This window comes from Syngnathus leptorhynchus, chromosome 13 (assembly GCF_054491065.1).
Source record: "Syngnathus leptorhynchus isolate UIUO chromosome 13, UIUO_Slep, whole genome shotgun sequence".
NCBI lineage: Eukaryota > Metazoa > Chordata > Actinopteri > Syngnathiformes > Syngnathidae > Syngnathus > Syngnathus leptorhynchus.
The window spans coordinates 361,264-380,082 of NC_141207.1; the positions used below are offsets into that span (position 1 = coordinate 361,264).

At 50.4% G+C, this 18,819-nt stretch overlaps 4 protein-coding genes across 12 annotated transcripts; 2 read left to right on the plus strand and 2 right to left on the minus strand.

The window, feature by feature from the left end:
• The first annotated feature begins 1,019 nt into the window (after positions 1–1,019).
• Positions 1,020–10,401, plus strand: LOC147046720 (nardilysin-like). Of its 6 annotated transcripts, none has more exons than XM_085927577.1 (32): positions 1,021–1,314; positions 2,522–3,048; positions 3,225–3,404; positions 3,477–3,684; positions 3,946–4,027; positions 4,348–4,501; positions 4,722–4,795; positions 4,872–4,967; positions 5,056–5,178; positions 5,300–5,357; positions 5,416–5,489; positions 5,581–5,650; positions 5,718–5,795; positions 5,896–6,016; positions 6,099–6,157; positions 6,230–6,284; positions 6,457–6,561; positions 6,632–6,755; positions 6,911–6,997; positions 7,090–7,209; positions 7,278–7,329; positions 7,488–7,638; positions 7,726–7,853; positions 7,967–8,129; positions 8,204–8,235; positions 8,590–8,728; positions 8,822–8,869; positions 9,098–9,150; positions 9,219–9,302; positions 9,536–9,743; positions 9,815–9,901; positions 9,980–10,401. In XM_085927577.1, exons 3-32 carry the CDS (start codon positions 3,235–3,237, stop codon positions 10,202–10,204), a joined length of 3,228 nt encoding a protein of 1,075 aa, XP_085783703.1. In that variant the 5' UTR covers positions 1,021–1,314; positions 2,522–3,048; positions 3,225–3,234; the 3' UTR covers positions 10,205–10,401. The 6 variants fall into 6 exon arrangements, 5 of the variants coding, with proteins under 5 accessions (XP_085783703.1, XP_085783705.1, XP_085783706.1 ...); XM_085927579.1 differs by having other exon boundaries at positions 2,541–3,048; XM_085927580.1 differs by having other exon boundaries at positions 2,563–3,048.
• Positions 1,940–5,122, minus strand: LOC147046721 (uncharacterized). The gene is made up of 2 exons (XM_085927585.1): positions 3,481–5,122; positions 1,940–3,354 (listed from the first exon to the last, which is right to left on the minus strand). Exon 2 carries the CDS (start codon positions 3,096–3,098, stop codon positions 2,112–2,114), a length of 987 nt encoding a protein of 328 aa, XP_085783711.1. The 5' UTR covers positions 3,099–3,354; positions 3,481–5,122; the 3' UTR covers positions 1,940–2,111.
• LOC147046722 (ras-related protein Rab-3A-like) lies at positions 10,334–14,153 on the minus strand. Of its 3 annotated transcripts, none has more exons than XM_085927586.1 (5): positions 13,850–14,132; positions 12,962–13,186; positions 12,291–12,409; positions 12,013–12,137; positions 10,334–11,241 (listed from the first exon to the last, which is right to left on the minus strand). In XM_085927586.1, exons 2-5 carry the CDS (start codon positions 13,184–13,186, stop codon positions 11,054–11,056), a joined length of 657 nt encoding a protein of 218 aa, XP_085783712.1. In that variant the 5' UTR covers positions 13,850–14,132; the 3' UTR covers positions 10,334–11,053. The 3 variants fall into 3 exon arrangements, with proteins under 3 accessions (XP_085783712.1, XP_085783713.1, XP_085783714.1); XM_085927587.1 differs by having other exon boundaries at positions 11,092–11,474; positions 13,850–14,153; XM_085927588.1 differs by having other exon boundaries at positions 11,092–11,435; positions 13,850–14,152.
• LOC147046723 (uncharacterized) lies at positions 12,942–16,422 on the plus strand. Of its 2 annotated transcripts, XM_085927595.1 has the most exons (3): positions 13,247–13,269; positions 14,326–15,299; positions 15,757–16,422. In XM_085927595.1, the coding sequence occupies exons 2-3, from the start codon at positions 15,143–15,145 to the stop codon at positions 15,972–15,974; spliced, it is 375 nt and encodes a 124-aa protein (XP_085783721.1). In that variant the 5' UTR covers positions 13,247–13,269; positions 14,326–15,142; the 3' UTR covers positions 15,975–16,422. The 2 variants fall into 2 exon arrangements, with proteins under 2 accessions (XP_085783720.1, XP_085783721.1); XM_085927594.1 differs by having other exon boundaries at positions 12,942–15,299.
• The last annotated feature ends 2,397 nt before the right edge of the window (positions 16,423–18,819 follow it).

An 18,819-nucleotide genomic window follows, 5' to 3' on the forward strand; every position in this document is an offset into this window, starting at 1 on the left:
AAAAAAAAAAAAAAGTTGATGGTGGTGTTAAAGTGCCCATGCCTGTCCCTCCAATCATCTTTCTTCATTGAAACGCATTTGAATGCAATTTTGCTTTACCATCCTATGCCCCCAAAATATATATTTAGCACAATTCCTTCTATAAACTGCACTTTACTGTCGAAAAACACTGACATTTGCTCTCCATATGACCTGCCAACGAGGAAGAACATGACAATGCCTCATGTATCGCCTTATCGGTGGTGTTTATCAAAGCGGCGCCACAAACTGGCATCCTTCCTCTGCAAAGAAACAAATGCAAATATGCTGAATATGATCAGACATTAAATCACATGCTGGAACGAAGAGGAGAAGACAACCAGGATGAGTTTACTCGCGAGGAGAACGATAGAGAAAGGAAGCTCAGTTACAATCTTCACCAGTTCTGAATTCCTCCTCCACGTGCTCCTCTTTTTAATGTCTTGGTTGCCCTGGTTACAGAGGCGTGGTTGTAGAAACGCTGATGAGCTAAGGAATATAGTGTAGTGTGACCTAGCACTTGTCGGCCCTCGACCCCCGCATTGGGACCGCAGAGTCTGCTCTCTTCCCTCAACCAGTTGTCTTCTCCATGGGTGGCCGACTCCTCCTCGACTGATCAGATCACTTGATTTTCAGATAACTTGAAAATATATTTTCTTTCGGTGTCTTAGCCTTTTCCTAAAACTGAAGAAATAAAACGAGCACGCAGTGAGTAAATTGGATAACAGGTGATTGGCTATGGCTTTTGCCATAAGGCGCGGATAGCACGCTTCCCAAATTGTGCACATTGTCCAACCTATCATTATGCCAGACTTTTTGCTCTGCTGCGAGAAAGACAGGTGGTCATTTCCCGACAGACCACACTTTCGCTTGAGACTAGAGGCATGTATTACACTTACCAAGGTATCTGAGAAATACGGGTCTACTACACAGAATATAGGCTGGCTACGGCTGGGACTTTATGCATTTAAGATGGTGGCGCTAATGCTCCGTGAAAACCGCCATTAAAAAACAAAGAAGAGAAGCGGAACAATGTCACGCGATTGATGTTCCTACACGGACCTGTTTTAGGACACACTGCAAGCTAGTGACTAGCTAGTAAAAACTAACAGCCGTGCGTATTACGTTCAGGGTCGTATTGTCGTGTGTATCTCGCGTCCATAGTTAGAACGTAACAGTCTGTGGAGTGTAACCGGGGCTGTGTTTTTACCTGTCGTGGCGTTACGTCTTCTGCGACCTGCAACCCTCTCAGAGTCGCCACTTGTGCTAACTGGGCTACAGCTGAAACTATCTCCAGTAAGTGGCCATTAAACTTTTGCGTCTGTCCCATTAACATGTTACCGTATTGTCTACCGGCCCGGTTGCCGGGCTCGCTAACCGCCGAACCCGCAGACGAGCTCAACTAGCCGGATTAGTGGCTGCATGCTAACACTTTCCGGCCGGTCGCTACATTGCAAGACTGCGGCTACGCTTGTCAAAGAGTCTGCTGGCCGGTCTGACAATTTTGACCTCTTTTTGTTTATGTCGCCATCGATGCGGTGTGCAAAACTTGAGTTGCCTTCAGCAGGCGAACAATAATACCCGATTCGGCGGTTGGCGCTCAGGCCTCATCCAACACTATCACAAACGCACCCCTATATTTACCAGCCACATTTCAATAATGGTATTTGTTTCTCTTTGTTACTCTGCTCGCAGAACGTGAAAGTGGATTTTTCGGTCCAATAATGTTTCAACCCCTTTTTTGTTCCTATGGAGACCGATGGAATCTGCTCAGGGCCCATTGCCGACCAATGCTGCACCTATCAATATTTAATCTGCAGTGGCCATTATTTATGTTATTGATTTGTTCAAGGTTTCGTCATCTAAATATTTCAAAATTGCCATAGATGATGTGTTGCGAGTTTGCATTGTTTTGATGCTTTGTCTGGGTATGATTCAAGATTCAAGAAGAATTTATTTGCCATGTTTGAGCGTGCCAAACAAGGAATTTGACTTGGTTACATCACAGTCTCTGTTCAACATTTAGGTGACTGACAACACTCAGGACATGTGAAAATGACAAATGACTATATATTCTCAGCCATCCCCGGATCTTAAACTCCCATGAGGGCAAGGAATAACTCAAATCTCCGACTAGGGGAAGTGAGAAACCTTGAGAAGAACCACAGATGGGAGGGTCCCTCTTCCCTCCAGGATGACCAGGCTGCAATGGATGCAGAGAATACACATAGTGCAAACAGTGTAGACAATCCAAAAAGGTGTGGAGAGCAGGATGTTATAGCACAGCAATGACTCAGAGAAACAGCCTGGGGGAAGAAGCTGTCTCTGTGTCTGCTGGTTTTGGCGTACAGAGCTCTATAACGCCGTCCCGAGGGGAGTAGTTCAAACAGACTGTAACTTGGGTGAGGAGGGGCTGTAGAGATGTTGCTTGCGCGTTTCCTGGTCCTGGACAGGTACAAGTCTTGGATAGATGGGAGGTTGATTCCAATGATCTTTTCTGCAGTCCTGATTGTCCGTTGCAGTCTGTGCTTGTCTTGTTTGGAGGCTGATCCAAACCAGACAGTGATGGAGGTGCAGAGGACAGACTGGATGATGGCAGTGTAGAAGGTCTTCGGCAGCTCCCGCGGCAGGTTGAACTTCTTGAGCAGTTTCAGGAAGTACAGCCTCTGCTGGGCCTTCTTCCGGACAGACTCTATGTGGCCGGTCCATTTCAGGTCCCGTGAGATTGTGGTACCCAGGAACTTGAAGGTGTCTGAGGAGAGTATGGTATTACTGTGGATAGTGAGGGGTGAAAGTGGTGAAGGATCTCGCCTGAAATCCACTGTCATCTCCACAGTCTTGAGCGGGTTCAGCTCCAGGTGATTTTGGCTGCACCCGTGGACCAGCCGCTCCACCTCCTGTCTGTACGCAGTCTCATCACCGTCCCGGATCAGTCCGACGAGAGTCGTGTCGTCTGCATACTTCAGGAGCTTCACAGGAGAGTCACCTGATGAGGAGCACTTAGACTGATTGCAAAGGCAGATTAGATTGGTAACCGAAAATGTACTGGTTTTAAATGCGAATGAATCCAAAAATGCCATGTCCACAAGTTGAGAGCAGTGCAGCCAAGTGAAACCGATAGACTGCTAGTGTGTCGCTCTGTGTTTTCCGGGAGCATGTTGGGACCAAGAGTAAAGAAAAAAGGATGCTACTTGTTGTCCCGCCAGCATCGTCGTCATGCCTCAGACCAGCAAGTCGGTCACCACCAGCCACGCTTCGGGTCAGGCGTGCGCCCTGGACGAGGGCGAGCCGCCGCCTGCGCGAGACCTCGGCACCTCGCAGGACTCTGCCGAGGACCTGGGAGACCCCGAGATCATAAAGTCGCCCAGTGACCCCAAAAAATACAGGTGGGATCACTGGATCTGTCCTTTGGCGTGCACTTTTTCTGACATATTTACATGTCAACTTGTTTGCTTCAGGTACCTGCGGCTGAGCAACGGCCTCAGGGCGCTGCTCATCTCTGACTTGAGCGCAGCTGACGGCAAGACGGATGAAGACGACGAAGACGCGGCAGATTCGGGTGAGGGCTCAGACGAGGAGGATGACGACGAAGAGGAAGAGCAGGACAGCGACTTTGAAGAGCTGTATGAGGACAACGGAGCCAAGAAGAAGAGCAGTGAAAAGCAGGTCCTGACATTTACAGTCAATTACGGGAAAGCCTCTTTTATATCACAATCTTAAAAAAAATCTATTTGAAATGTATTAGAATGAAAAATGTTTTATGAAAATGTAAAAAAAAAAAAAGAAAAGCCCACATTATCTTGCTTTGAATACGTTACAATCCAATGTGAATTTTCAATTGATTCAATTGTGTGTGTGTGTGTGTGTGTGTGTGTGTGTGTGTGTGTGTGTGTGTGTGTGTGTGTGTGTGTGTGCGCGCGTGTGCAGGCTGCAGCCGCCCTGTGCATCAGCGTGGGTAGCTTCAGCGACCCCGATGAACTTCCCGGCTTGGCCCACTTCCTGGAGCACAGTAAGTCCTGGCCAACTGGAGCCACTCCCGCAAAAGTGGCCAAACCAAACCCGTTTGCGATCTTTCCGTTGGCGCTGGCGTTCCCCGCAAATGCGCACGAGTTTGACAGTAGACGCAGCGCAGCATCGGCGAATTCATCGGAAATGACGGGTCCGGTCCTCCGGGCTGGGAGTTGCATAAACCCTGCCCCATTTCCCACCAAAGGGAAACGCGCGGAGCTCCTCAAAGAGCCGTGCGACGTTTTCGTCGCGTTCGTTTCAACGACCCGAGGTTCTGACCGGACGACCGACTGACAAACGTGTCTCGTTGTCACGGCGCAGTGGTGTTCATGGGAAGCCGAAAGTACCCGGCCGAGAACGGCTTCGACGCCTTCCTCAAGAAGCACGGCGGCAGCGACAACGCCTCCACTGACTGTGAGAAGACCGTCTTCCAGTTCGATGTGCAGAAGAAACACTTCAGGGAGGCGCTGGACAGGTGTGCCCGTTTGCCAAAAGCCTTTCTTCCTTTCAAGTCACGTTGGTCCACAAAGAAAAAGTTTGTCACTTCCCAATAAATGTGTCACGAGATGATGTGAGCTTGCTAATTGGGTTATGTTGCCACTTTCCTCCGAGTTGCTTTCTTGCTTTGCTCACACAGCAAGTTAGTCCGCAAACGCATGTTTGGTAGCCCGGACTGATTGTAGCACACCTTTCAGGTGGGCCCAGTTCTTCATCTGTCCGCTGATGATTGAGGACGCGGTGGACCGAGAGGTGGAGGCTGTCGACAGCGGTAAGAGCCGCCGCCGCCACCGCCGGTGCCTTCCTGGCCTGGGCCCCATTCTTTGTCTCCGTTTGTTCTGCGGCAGAGTACCAGCTGGCCAAGCCTTCAGACGCCCACCGCAAGGAGATGCTGTTTGGCAGCCTGGCCGTGCCGGGACATCCCATGCGCAAGTTCTGCTGGGGTGGGGGCCGCCGAGCCGTCTTCAAAGTAAGAGCGGCTGCCGTGCCGGCGTGCTCTTGACCTTGGTTGTTGGCGCCCCCCCCCCGCAGGAAACGCTAAAACGTTGAAGCACGATCCCAAAGAGCGAGGCGTCAACACCTACCAACGCCTGCGGCAATTGTGGGCGCGCTTCTACTCGGCTCACTACATGACGCTCGCCGTACAGTCCAAAGGTTCCTGCGCGCAAACACAACACAAAGGCCACTTTGGATACACTTGACTTAAACGCCACTTTGGATATAGTTGACAACTCCCCTCCCCTCCCCACGTGCTCTTCTCCTTCTTGTTGCTCAGAGACTTTGGACACCCTGGAGCAGTGGGTCCGAGAAATCTTCATCCACATCCCGAATAAGTAAGCTCCTCCTCGTTACCTGAGACAAGATGGCACCCTATGAGCTTTGTTGTTTCAGCGCTGAACCGGCGGTGGACTTTTCGCATCTGCCGAGGCCGTTCGACACGCCGGCCTTCAACAAACTCTACCGAGGTAACATAAAGTTTCCGGTTTTTGGAAGCGTGCCACTTTTCCTCGAAAGAGTGGAACACATAAAAGCACGTCTTGTATGTGTGCCTTGCAGTGGTCCCTGTGAGGAAGGTGCACGCTCTGACCATCAGCTGGGCCTTGCCGCCTCAGGGCCAACACTACAGGTGACTTTTGAGTGCATTTGCGCAGCCAGCGGTAGCACTTAACGGCTGTGGCCTCGCCTTGCATCAGAGTGAAGCCGCTCCACTACATCTCCTGGCTTATCGGACACGAGGGCAGTGGCAGCATCTTGTCTGTGCTGCGCAAGAAGTGAGGCCATCCGTCCCTCCGCCTGTCTACCTGCCCGCCCGCCCGCCGGCGGTTGTTCCGCCCAAGTGTGACTGACGTGGGTGCTGCCTCGCGTGCTCAGGTGCTGGGCGCTGGCTCTGTTTGGGGGGAACAGTGAGACGGGCTTCGACCAGAACACCACTTACTCCATCTTCTCCGTCTCCATCACGCTGACCGACCAGGGCTTTTGCAACTTCTGGCAGGTCAACTTGTTTGTACTTGAGTCAGGATTCTGATTTGGACGCTTGGTGCCTGATGTCCGTTTCATGTTGAGTTTGTGAGCAGGTGGTCCACTTGGTGTTCCAGTACCTGAAGATGCTGCAAACTCTCGGGCCTCAGCAGAGGTCTGATTCATCTCACGCGTGCATGGACACACGCGCACGCGGTCGGTGACAACAGCCTCGTTTGTTCTTCAGGATCTACGAGGAAATTCAGAAGATTGAAGATAATGAGTTCCACTATCAGGAGCAGGCAAGCAAGCAAACCAAGGCTAATTTTTGCGATTTTAGCTCATTTTTGCCATTTCTGCGCACATAGCAGTAGTTTCCCTTGAGATTCAAAACCTCAAAGGAGTCCTGTGGAATTGACTCGAGGGCCGAGAGTAAATATCGGCAAAGAAACTGAGCGTTCTTTCTTTCCACAGACTGATCCCATCGAGTTTGTGGAGAACATTTGCGAGAACATGCAGCTGTTTCCCAAAGAAGACTTCCTGACCGGAGACCAGCTCATGTTTGACTTTGACACTGAGGTCAGCGCCGCCACTTCCCAAAGTTCTTGCCTAAGACGGCTGGCTGGGTCATGCCTTGCGTGTCCATCAGGTGATTGGCGCCGCCCTGTCCTCACTGACTCCCGAGCGAGCCAACCTGATGCTCCTCTCTCCGGAACACGAAGGCCACTGCCAGCTCAGAGAGAAATGGTTTGGGACCTCCTACACCGTAGAGGGTAGGACGCGCACGCATGCACGCATGCAAAGTCAAACAGACACGCGCACACTTACTTGCGAGTTGCTGTACGCACATGCGCTGACACTCTGGTACACGCAAGCCAATCCTCTTGCAGATTTTCTTCTCCACTTGAGCATCCCGTTTTGTCGCCAGACATTCCGCCTGAGTGGGCTCAACGCTGGGTGTCCGACTTTGAACTTAACCCCGAACTTCACCTTCCCGCCAAAAACAAGTTCATCGGTGTGTCATTTAAAACCCAAAAAAGCCGCACACCTTTGCATTTGTGTGACACCCTTATGAATCTATTTTCTTTACCTCTCTGCCTTCGTCAGCTTCGGATTTCACTCTTAGACCGTCTGACTGTCCCGACTCGGAGTTTCCCGTCAAGATCTCGGACGACCAGCTGGGTTGCTTGTGGTACAAGAAGGACAACAAGTTCAATATCCCCAAAGGTTGAACACAAGCGACAGCACCGTCTCGTGGACCCATTCTCCATTGGCTCTCTTTGGTTTGCTTTCAGCGTACATTCGCTTCCACTTGATCACGCCCGTGATTCAAAAGAGTCCAGAGAAGTAAGCGAGAGCACACGTGCATGGAGAGATGACCTCTTTTCTGCACTTTTTTCCACACGTTTCTTTTGTTCATTTGTTGGCCCATTTCTCTTCATGTTTTGATCTGATGATTTGATGGCTCGTAAAGTCCTAACGTCAGCCTGTCCTCGTCCATCCAGCCTGGTGCTGTTCGACCTGTTTGTCAACATCCTGGCGCACAACCTGGCTGAGCCGGCGTACGAGGCAGACGTGGCGCAGCTGGAGTACAAGCTGGTGGCCGGCGAGCATGGCCTGGTTGTCCGCCTCAAAGGCTTCAACCACAAGCTTCCCGTGAGCGCTGTCACCTTGGTGTTCATGAGTCGCCCGCTCATGTGTTCACTCCTTCTTTTCTTTTTGGCTTCTCCCGGGCCCGTGCAGCTACTGATGAAGCTGCTGGTGGAGCACCTGGCCGAGTTCACCTCGGACGAGGACGTCTTTGCAATGTTTTTGGAGCAACTTAAGAAAACTTACTTCAACATCCTCATTAAGCCGGAGCGGCTCGGCAAGTGCGTGTGTACGTCCGCGTGCCGCTAATGGCGAGCTCGGCCAAGCACTTTGCCGAATCGCACGTGGCGGCATCTCGCATTCGGACGTAGCCTGCGTCTTTGCTTGCGCACAGGGACGTGCGTCTACTGATTCTGGAACAGGGCCGCTGGTCACTGGTTGAGAAGTACCGGGCCGCCGTGGCCAGCTTGAGCCTGCGGGACCTGCTGGATTTTGCGGGCCAGCTGAAGGCGGAGCTCTACGCGGAGGGCCTGGTGCAGGGCAACTTCACCGGCACAGTCAGTTCTCGCTGTCGTACGTTTTCCGCTCCGTGATCACCAGTTGTGTCTAAGCGTGTATTCCTCCGCCGCAGGAGTCCAAGGAGTTCCTGCACTACTTCATTGAGTGAGTGACCACTTCGCCCTGGTCTTCTTTTCATGCGGGGGGACGCACTCTAGCTCCAGCCAGGGCAACTTTCCGATCCGAGCACCCGGCGACATCGAGGCTGTTCAAATTGCGACTTGTTCCAAGCGCTGTCGACGCACTTCGGCAGTGATTATGTTGCCTCGCGTTGTCTCTGCACTATTGCGTGCGCAGCAAGTCAAGAAGTGCAAAAAGTGCCACTTGCTCATTTTCTAAACGTTTGCTTTGATTGCGGCTTTCCAGCGCTAACATTGAAGGAACCACAAGCGATCTGAATGCATCCCAAGTCACGGTGTGAGAAATTGTGTTGACGCCGTCCCTCCCTCCCTCCCGCAGGCAGCTGCGTTTCAGGCCCCTGCCGGCCGAGGTCCCCGTGTCCTTCCGGGTGGTGGAGCTGCCCGTCGCTCATCACCTGTGCAAGGTCAAATCCCTCAACAAGGGTGACGCCAACTCGGAGGTCACCGTCTACTACCAGGTCCGCCCCGCAAAACAAAGAGAAGCAAAGCAAACCTCCCGATTGCGCCTCCAAGTGAGCTCGTGTGTGTGCTTGTTTTTGTGCGTGTGGCAGTCGGGCCTGAAGACGCTGCTTGAGCACACCCTGATGGAGCTGCTGGTGGTGAGTTCAGTGCCATGTTGCCGACACCACTGCGTTCCCGCAAAGTGCATGAAGAATGATTAGCAAATGCCTTTCACACCCTCCAAAAAAATATTTGTCAGCATTGGCTTCTTTTACTTTGGAAAATGACATTCAACACACATGAGAATCATTTCAATGGAGAAAGAAGATTTGAGAGACAAGATGTGTGTCTATGTGTCTGTCTGTCCATCCATCCATCCATCTCAGATGCACATGGAGGAGCCGTGCTTCGACTTCCTTCGGACCAAAGAGATGCTGGGGTGAGTGGGCAGTGTGGGCGTCCCGTCTTGCTTGGCTGCAGTATCCACGTTGCGCGTTTGTCTTTCAGCTACCTCGTCTACGCCACCTGTAGGAACACCTCAGGGGTCCTGGGCTTTTCCATCACCGTGGAAACGCAGGCCACCAAGTTCAGGTGAGTGCCCAGCCGCACGGCCCCTGGTTCCGAGACCAGTAAACTCAAACTGTTTGGATCTCTTATTCCTTGAGAAGTTTGGCTGGAAAATCCAACCCTTTCCAAGAACGACTTTTAGATCCCCCATAAATGATGCAGCTGTCTCAAATGAGATTTTTTGGGGTCAATATTCATCTTGTTGTTAAAAGGCTAAGTCCACACCCCCTAAACTGTGACTTGCTCAAATTTGTCAGCACCGAGTTTGTGGAGGCCAAGGTGGAGGAGTTCCTGCGTTCGTTTGGCGAGCGTCTGCGGGCGCTGAGCGAAGAGGCCTTTTCCACGCAGGTGACGGCGCTCATCAAGCTGAAGGAGTGCGAGGACGCGCACCTGGGCGAGGAAGTGGACCGCAACTGGTTTGAGGTGCTCACCAGGCAGTTCCTCTTCCAGAGGCTCAACATGGAGGTGAGCGGCCCCCCTACTTGCGCTCATCGCCGCCAAAAGGCCCATCCGGCGCCGTGCGTTCTTCTTGGCAGATCTCGGCGCTGAAAGATCTGACGCGCGAGGATCTGCTCTCCTGGTTCACCGAGCATCGCGACGGCGCCAGGAAGTTGAGCGTGCATGTAATGAAAACAAGTCAAAACAATTTGTCTTGAGGCACTTTCTTTCAGTGTGTCTGACATGAGCATGTCGCCGGTCAGGTGGTGGGCTTCGGCACAGAGGAGGGCAACCCCCCGCGACCTGAACCCGACTCGGCTTGCGACCCGGAGGCCCCCGCTGCCACTTCGTCCTACGGTGAGGTCAGCTCGCTGAACTTCCTGCCGCTCTCCTCGCCGGCCCTGAGGGACTCCGCCACGCCCATCTGCGACATCCGAGCCTTCGCCTCCGCCCTCCCCCTTCACCCCTACCACAAAGTCCTCAGCTAGGTGGCGTTGTCTGGCTGTGCGCATGATCCTCCGATGAATGGCAACATGGTTGGGCAAGTTCCATCTGCCTTGAGCACCATTTGCAGCCAATGTTAAATGTTCATGATGATGTGTAAAATCAGACAGACGGTTTTTAATCATTACTATTATTATTATTATACTAAATTGGATCTATGATAATACAAAGATTGACAACAGTTTGTACAATCACTTTGTGCTTCTCCAAACACTGAAGTGTACGACAGCGAGTTCACATCAAGTCTAATTTGTCAACATGAAAAATGTCACACTTCCTAAGTTCTAAACCTATCATATCCAAATCATCAATGAGGTCAAGAATGGCATCACGTGGTGGGGGCGGCTTGCACACAAAACAGCGGTTGGCTGCCATCGCTTTACAAACATTTGGCAGGTCGTCGTCGACCTTTCACAAAAAACACCACTGCACTGCACTGCACTGCACTGCACTTGTGTGACTTCTTCATTTTCAGCACGCACGCAAACGTGCCTTGACGCAATCTGGAAATGCCACATTTGGCTCCAAAATAGCAAACACACACTCACAACACACAATAGCATGAAAATCAAATGCAACACACACGCGCGGAACGGGGAGGAAACGATGACACCTAAAGGACGATTCGTGACGTGTACACAAGTGAAATGCCCCCAGCAGGTGGCGCTCGCCACTGTGACGTCATCAGTCACCAAAATGTTGGATGGTCACAAAAGAACGACAACTAATACCTTTTCTAAACAAGGGATAAATACTTCCATAATCAATGACCCTGTTGAAATTGTCCAAATCCTCCAAATTTCGACTTTTCGAGAGTAAATGTGGCCGGCCTATCAGCAACACTTCTGAGGAAGCTGGGCAGCCGGTTTGTCGCTGAGTCTGGCGGTCTTGGTCCCGGAGGCTGCCGGCGCCTCCACGTCCACGCGCTCTGACATCTTGACACAGATGATATCCACCAGGCGCTCGAAAACCTGCCGCACGTTGACATTCTCTTTGGCACTGGCCTCGTAGTACTCGAACCCTGACGCACAACAAAGACGCCGATGGCAAGTGAACCAACGCACGAGGTGGCTACGGTGGGAAAACCAGCAACCTCCTCTAGGGGGCGCTATGTTGGTGATGCACATCTCAAGAAGAAGTCTGTGCGCGTCTTCTCGGGCCCGGGGCGGGGTTTGACTCTGCTGTCCATTTGCATGCAGGACTTTCGTCTTCCCACTTGACAAACAGAACATTTGCCTAGCAAACGGCTTCCCCCTTGGCAAATTGCAAAGTCAACGTGAAAATTGAGACTGCAATAATAATTTGAACAAAATCAATCGAGGAATCGTGTCATGAGATAGAACAGGGGTGTCAAACTCTTTTTTTTTTTTGCGGGCCGCATTGTAGTCATAGCTTTTTTTCGGAGGGCCATTATGACTGTCAACCCAAATAAATGTATGAGCACCTCGTATTATATACAGTAAAAGCTACAAAACAAACTAATCAGACGAGTAAATACTGGTCAAATATTAAAAAAAAAAAAAGATATTAAAAGTGAAGACAATTTGCAATTCTAGTTAATGACACGAATTTGATGCACAATTTGTCTTCGCGGGCCACATAAAATGATGTGGCGGGCCGTATCTGGCCCCTGGGCCTTGAGTTTGACACCTGTGCAATAGAATGACAAAATAACGAATCCAAATGAATAAATCAATTTTCACCGAGCAATTTTAGGAAACAAAGTAGTGAGATGAATGTCAAAATCTAAACTTATTTGAAGAATAGGCCCCCCTCACTCCCATATGCTCACCAAGTTGGTCGGCCAGGTGTTTTCCCTTCTCGGGTGCGACCACTCGCTCCTCGTCCAGGTCGCACTTGTTGCCCACCATGATGACCTGCGCGTTGTCCCACGAGTACGTCTTGATCTGCGTGGCCCTGACAAACAAAAATGTCAAATCAAGAGAATAGAGCAGAACAGCTGGCATGGATGGCCCACGAGTGTGCGTAAATAGCGGCCCTGCCACACACAACTTGCATGTCAGCTTTTGCAACATTCGAATGTGCACACACACACACACACGCACGCACCAGTCCTGCACAGCGTTGAAGGACTCCTCGTTGGTTATGTCATACATGAGGATGAAGCCCATGGCCCCGCGGTAGTACGCCGTTGTGATGGTCCGGTAGCGTTCCTGGCCCGCCGTGTCCTGCGCAAAGACCGACTAGTCATGCATGTTTGTTTGTCCTCCATGTTGTTGCTCGATGCGGCGGCGGCGGCGGCGACATCACTACGTTAGCCGTCCTCTTCTGCTTAGCCACAGCATGTGCTATTGGCCCCACGTTGCCTCGTCTTCTTGCTAACAGATGTCAAAGTTTACGGGCATGTTTGCAAATGAAGAAAACACGTGCTTCTCTCGTCATCCAGCAATGGACAACATGGCGGTCGTCATCGCCATGTCACATCGGTGCCGCTGCCGGTTTACCAAATGGCTGTGATAACAGCACCGACGTTACCTTCGCGACATTTCGCATGCTACTAAAGTGAGCAACTTTAGCACTATTACTAACATTAGCACAACGAGCACGGTTTGCACGTCGTCGCACTATGACGAATGTTCGAGAAGTTTTGGGGTTGCGTTACGAGCGCTGCCAATGATCTCGTTAACATTGGCAAGGTTTCACGCAAGAGCAACATCAAATGATCCAATATGTCACAGCGGGGGGGGGTCACGTCGATGTGCGCGTGCGCGTGCTCGCACCCATATCTGCAGCTTGATGCGCTTGTCGTTGCGGTAGACGGTCTTGACTTTGAAGTCGATGCCCACAGTGCTGACGAAGGAGTTGCTGAAGGAGTCGTCGGCGTATCGGAACAGGAAGGAGGTTTTGCCCACGCTGCTGTTGCCGATGATCAGCAGCTTGAACATGTAGTCGAAGTTCTGGTCCGAGCCGTCCCGCTGGCCGTAGCGCTGGTCCGCTTTCGCCATCTGAACGCAAAGGCCGCGCTCGCTCCGGTCATCTGCGCTACTTTGTCTTGCATCAGTCAGGGCATGGATGCGTGTCTGTTATTGTGAGCATGACTTTGTTTCTGTTTTTTATGTGAGTGTGTTATTTTGGGAAAATGTGTGCCTGTCTGGATGAGCGTGTATTCAAGCTGGCATGGCATGCATGTGCACGTAAACGTGTGCGCGTGTTTTTGCGAGTGGCTGAAGGTTTTTGCACGAGTGTGTGTATGACAGTGGGTTTCTGAGGGTTAATGTACATGTGGTGTCGTGTGTTTGATTATGCTTGATTATGCGTGAGTTTGTTTCTAAGTATGGGCATCCGTGCGCACGCGCATGTGCGTGTGTGTGTGTTTTTCTGTGTGAATGTGTGTGCGTTTTGATTGAATTTGCTTGTGTGTATGGGCGTGTCGCTTTACGTGCAAGCGTGTGTGTGCGTGCGCTGTTGCCGCCTGATGACAGCCTATAGTGTCTCCATGGCAACAGAACACCTGCTAAGGCTCTTCCAAATGCCGCTCTAACCCAAATGACATCATCATCATCATCGCCTTACACGATGACGGCATGATTCCAACGCATACAATATGACGACGACGATGAAAATGATCACGCTTATCACCGCGCATCTCCGCGTGTACCTTTGCTTACCTCTGCTGGGCGGGTCTGGGGCTCGCGCGTGTCCGATGAGGCGTCTGTCTGTCCGTCCGTTTCTGGCAGTCGGTCTGTTCGTCTGTTTTTCGGGTACTTAAAGGCAACAACAGCGTCAAGAGTGTGCGCGGCAGCGGCGACGTCGAAAAGGCGGGAAAGCTTCCGAAGCAATAAGACAAGAACAATACGACAAGAAAGGGTCGCGCGCACGCATCAGTGACGCGCGAATGTAAACTGTCACTGCACGAGCCCGCGCGCGCGCGCACATCCCCGCCCGGACAGAACACCGTGCGCGCCCGCGCGTATGACTCATTCTTGCGTGCGTGTGCGTGCGTGCGCGGTGCGTGCAAGGCAACGGCCGCGTGCTGGTAACATGTGTCTAACACGCCTATCAATTGATCATCGGGACGGGGACTTTCATTCAAAGGAATCGAAAATAACAATGGTCGGCTTTTTCCTTGCTGATGTTTCCATAGTGATCTCGCCATGCTCGTCTACCTAATAAAGTAGAAGCTCCCAGTGAGAGAGCAACAGAGAGCTAGCTGAACGGCGTCCGCCTGTGCCTGTGGAAAACAGATGAACTGCACACCAGACAGCTTTCAGATGAAACCAAAAAGAAAATAAGAGTGCAAATGTGCAAAGAGTAAATCTCAGGAGAAACGAAACAATGACTCAACTGCTGGCCATACGTCTTTAAAGTCTTGCAGGTGTGAAATCCATCTAGTGATTACTTACAGTTTGACCCTGAAGTCAGACAAACCTCCACATGACTATCAACAGTGCGGGTGTGTTGACTGCTGTTGCATTCCATACATTTCAGTCAATGACAAAAGTTGTCCGCTGTTTTCTTCGTCACAAATGTCAGAACTAGCCAAGAAAATTCGAGAACATCAAAAACATTCCGCGAACCTCGAGGCACCACTTGGATCATTCAGAAAATGTGGGACCCTTTCGGGGCAGTCAGTGAAATTTGGGAACTTTGGAAGACTCTCAGGAATTATCTCCAATATTCTAGAACCCTCATGAACTCAGGAATATTGATGCAACGTGAAGGGACATTCAGGAGCCTTGAGAAAGTGCGACGTGTCATCGGGTCATTCTTGTTCTGGTCGGTTTTTGCGAGGAAGAAGGCGCTTATCTCGTGATAGAGTAGAACTGAGCGCCGCCTGTCTTCTCGGCCCCGGGGACGAGGGAACATGTGAGGGGGTGGAGCCACGCTTATAAAAGGGTAAAGTGCTAAAGAACCCGCACGCACGTGTGTGAGCGGCCTCTGCGGAGATCCGGTCAGCGGCGATGGATGAACTGAGCCCGAGAGAAAGAGAACTGCTGAAGATCCGGCGGGACAGCGACAGCAAGGCCACGCAGCTGCTCAAGATGGAGAAGCTCATGCAGCAGACCAAAGACTTGATGGACAAGCGCAGTGAGCCGGACAAGGTCCAGGAAAACATGGGTGCGTCCCCTTTCTCTTTAGACCGAATCTGCAAAATGGAGCAAGTGAACGACAAGTAGTTGTTCCTCGGTGGCGCTAACGTCGGCGAAATGCAGCGGTCATTTCCTTGGTGAGGGTAGCGCACCAAAGTAGCAAAGTAGTTGTTGCTTGTTGTCACGTCAATAAATGAAGAGCATTCATTCCAAAGCAGTGTCGCTGTGTTAAGTGACAAAACGCCGTGTTGACGCTGTTGCTGCTTTGAATTTGATTTGATTTGATTTCTTTCAAAAAACAAGTGCTGTTAATGTGCTTTGTTTCCTGCTCTGTATAAGGCCGATCGTAGGCTCGGTGGCCAAAGCAAGCAAGCATGATTCCCCTCCCCGGTGGAGGTGATGGATAAATATCTGTGTTTCTGTGGAAATGACAAACGTTTTCCTTGCCAGAGCTTGGTTGTGAGCGCTGATGTGTGTTTACGCAGTGGAGGACCTGGAGGAGAAGGTGCGCTCGAGTCGACGCCACCGGCGGAACTCTCTGCACCACACTCAGATGCTGGAGAGTCAAATGAAGACGGTCAAGGGTGAGCTGGAGGGAACTTTGGACCACCTCCAGGAACTGCGCAACGTCCTGCGTCGCTCACAACAGAAAGCTGAGGAGCGCAAGGCCGCCATGGAGAAGCTGGCAGCTGGACTCAGGTGAACGCCCGCCCGCCCGCCCGCCCGGGCGCCAGGACCACAGAGCACAACCCCAGTCAGGCCCAGACTGAAAGCATGATCACAAGCTGCTGCTTCTCCTCCTCCTTCTCCATTTTACTGGTCCAGACTGTGTGATATGCTAGTAAATCAGCTCTAAGAGACTGGATTTGTCTCTGCTTGGCAAGAGTAGACTACGTTGCGCTCAACTATGCTACTGTAAACTACATTAAAATGAGTGAATAGACGGCACCACCTTCCATTAGTCTGCTTAAACTACGTAAACCAGACTCTGGGATAGACTAGACCAGACTAGATTATTGTAGACTATAATCTAGGCCTACATTGTATATGTACGGGAATAGTTGACTGTACTAGACTAGATGAGTGTAGTTAGATATTTGACGAAACTAGACAAGATATAACTAGATGATACATTTAACTAAATGACTACTCTTATCCCCGCACAATTTCATTGAAATAAAAATGACATTTTTTGCTTTTCTCCATGTTGTTTTTGTCGACATTGTTGATGTTTATCAACCAGTTGTTAGCCTGTTAGCTGCTTTGGCTATATCACTGGCTCATCAAAAATCTTTTATTGTGTTATACACTGTTAGCGTGATTGTTCATTATCATGTGGCGAAAACATGCTCGTACCGGCTCGTTCATCTTTTTCAGTGCATTTGTAGTGCCTTGTAAAAGTGCTCACCCCCATTTTGTTACATTACAATCTTTGAAATCAAAGTATTAGCTAAATTAGCGATTGTAGTGTATGAAAATAACCAAAGGGGTGAGTACTTTTGCAATGCACTGCACTTCTATTCACCTTTTGTGAGCACAATTCCTCATGTTGTCATAAACTGACCATTAGCATGTGTCTTTTGGAGCATGTTCACATTCTCTGGTTGCTGATCTGTTGCTGCTATTTTGTGCCTTTAACTTTTTCTTGTGTTTGATTCTTGTTAGCGTGTGTGCTGGGAGCGTGTTCTAAACGTCATGAGGTTGTGGTCAGTCATCTGAATGCTCTGTTTGGGTGGAATGCTTTCATGCGCTATTTCTAATCATCTATTTGAGTCTGAGCAGCCAGAGGGAAAGCGGAAAACACAGAAGCCTCTTCAATGCAGATCATTTCGCAAAAGTCACATGATTGCTGGCTCAGGCTACAGCAACACTGTGTTCTTGCTGCTTTGCCCGAACATTTTCACCTTTCCCCGCTGGAGAGTCTGTCTCTTGGCTGGCCTGGGAATGCCTCGGGATCCCCCGGGATGAGCTGGATGAAGTGGCTGTAGAGAGGGAAGTCTGGCGGTCCGTTCTAAAGCTGCTGCCCCCGCGACCCGACCCCGGATAAGCGGAAGATGGATGGATGGATGGATGGATGGATGGATGGATGGATGGATGGATGGATGGATGGATGGATGGATTTGTTATTTCATTCTCTGTATGTAAGCGCCGTTTCTTTGGGGCCTCGCCGTGACCCATGTGTGTGTGTGTGTGTGTGTGTGGAGGGGGGGGGGTGCACTATGTTTTTGAGCACAGTTCTTTCCGTCCTGACTTCAGCCGACTCGTCGCGTTCATATCCCGCCACCCTGCCCGGTTACTGTTTGGTGGCTCGGCAGAACCTCCTGCACAAGACAGTCAGGGTGACCTTTGATCAAAACGGGTTCAACTCTCTGAAAGCGGCTTGCGGCACGTGACACAAAGCAGCTCATAACCTCGGAAAGATGCTTTCAGTTGTCTTTCCTGAAATCAGTGACATAACACGTGCATTTGACTCCTAGCAACAGCCTAAGAGTGAAATGCAATGAGACGGCACAAATGAAACCCAATCAAATCATTTGCCCGTTATGAAAACTCATTTCCACGGAGGTGCACCGATTAAATGCAAGTTGAGCATCATCAAAGTTTGGCTAATGTCTGAATGAGCTCGGTTGGTATAGATTAGCTTGGAGTCCTCCCTCTTTGTTTCCTTTCCATTGGTTTGATTGGCTCAGATCCAGCCAAGCTCAAAGGCTCCTCAGAATGAGCCGGGGTGGCGCACCCTTCACGCAAGCAGGTTTGAGCTGGTCCAAACTCAAGTTAGGAAAAGACTTTGTGTTCACTGGTGTGTGCCATTCTTTGAGTGTCTGTGTGTGTAGATGGGCGGGATTATGTGCATTGTGTTCACACTTGACAATCGGGCAAAGTGTGCTGCCTCAGCGCTTGTAACGCTAACATGAACCGACACGACTCTGCATTCTTCTTCTGAGCAACACGCACAGTTGTATAACCAGCAAAACAACTTCACTGGGTGTGCGGACCTATTTGTGTGTGACTTTTTACTTGTTACTTGAAACCTTGATTTGATTCAAATGAGCCCTCGTGAGGATAAACTGTTGAGATAATGGCTGGATGAATGGAAAAGAAGAGACTCTGCCAGACCAATTTAGACTTGACACGACGACGATACATTTTGTTTGAGGCGATGCGAGTGGTTAGGTTGGGCTAGTGTCAACAAAACGGCACTGGACTTTACAGTGGTGTTTGCAGCGGATCAAGATGGGCTGCGAATAAGGAAAATGTGCACATCATTGACGCCTATCAATAATTGCCATCAAAAAACAAGTTGCTTCCCCTTCACCAGGAAACGCGTTGACATAAAGTTGAAATTTGCAGGTTGTACTAAATGAAAGGTAAAATATGCAATTCTGTTCTTTTGAATTCATGCCAAACCAATGTTGTTGAATTTGCTCAATTGAACTTCCTCAAGTGGCAGCACAAAATGTATTCATCCAAATCTGTTTTTTTTGACGTAGATGTACAGTCTACTTGTTAAATGGAAGCAGATACTTTCACGTATTTTGCACTGCCAC

Bases quoted from the DNA above. Each gene is read 5' to 3' on its own strand.
- LOC147046720 (XM_085927577.1), top strand. From the start codon at position 3,235: ATGCCTCAGACCAGCAAGTCGGTCACCACCAGCCACGCTTCGGGTCAG. The intron at 3,685-3,945 runs GTCCTGACATTT...GCGCGTGTGCAG, and splicing joins AGAAGAGCAGTGAAAAGCAG to GCTGCAGCCGCCCTGTGCAT. The intron at 6,285-6,456 runs GCAAGCAAGCAA...TTCTTTCCACAG, and splicing joins AGTTCCACTATCAGGAGCAG to ACTGATCCCATCGAGTTTGT.
- LOC147046722 (XM_085927586.1), bottom strand. From the start codon at position 13,186: ATGGCGAAAGCGGACCAGCGCTACGGCCAGCGGGACGGCTCGGACCAG. The intron at 12,410-12,961 runs GTGCGAGCACGC...GTCTTTGCGCAG, and splicing joins GCATCAAGCTGCAGATATGG to GACACGGCGGGCCAGGAACG. The intron at 12,138-12,290 runs GTGCGTGCGTGT...TTTGTTTGTCAG, and splicing joins TTCAACGCTGTGCAGGACTG to GGCCACGCAGATCAAGACGT.
- LOC147046721 (XM_085927585.1), bottom strand. From the start codon at position 3,098: ATGGCATTTTTGGATTCATTCGCATTTAAAACCAGTACATTTTCGGTT.
- LOC147046723 (XM_085927594.1), top strand. From the start codon at position 15,143: ATGGATGAACTGAGCCCGAGAGAAAGAGAACTGCTGAAGATCCGGCGG. The intron at 15,300-15,756 runs GTGCGTCCCCTT...GTGTTTACGCAG, and splicing joins CAAGGTCCAGGAAAACATGG to TGGAGGACCTGGAGGAGAAG.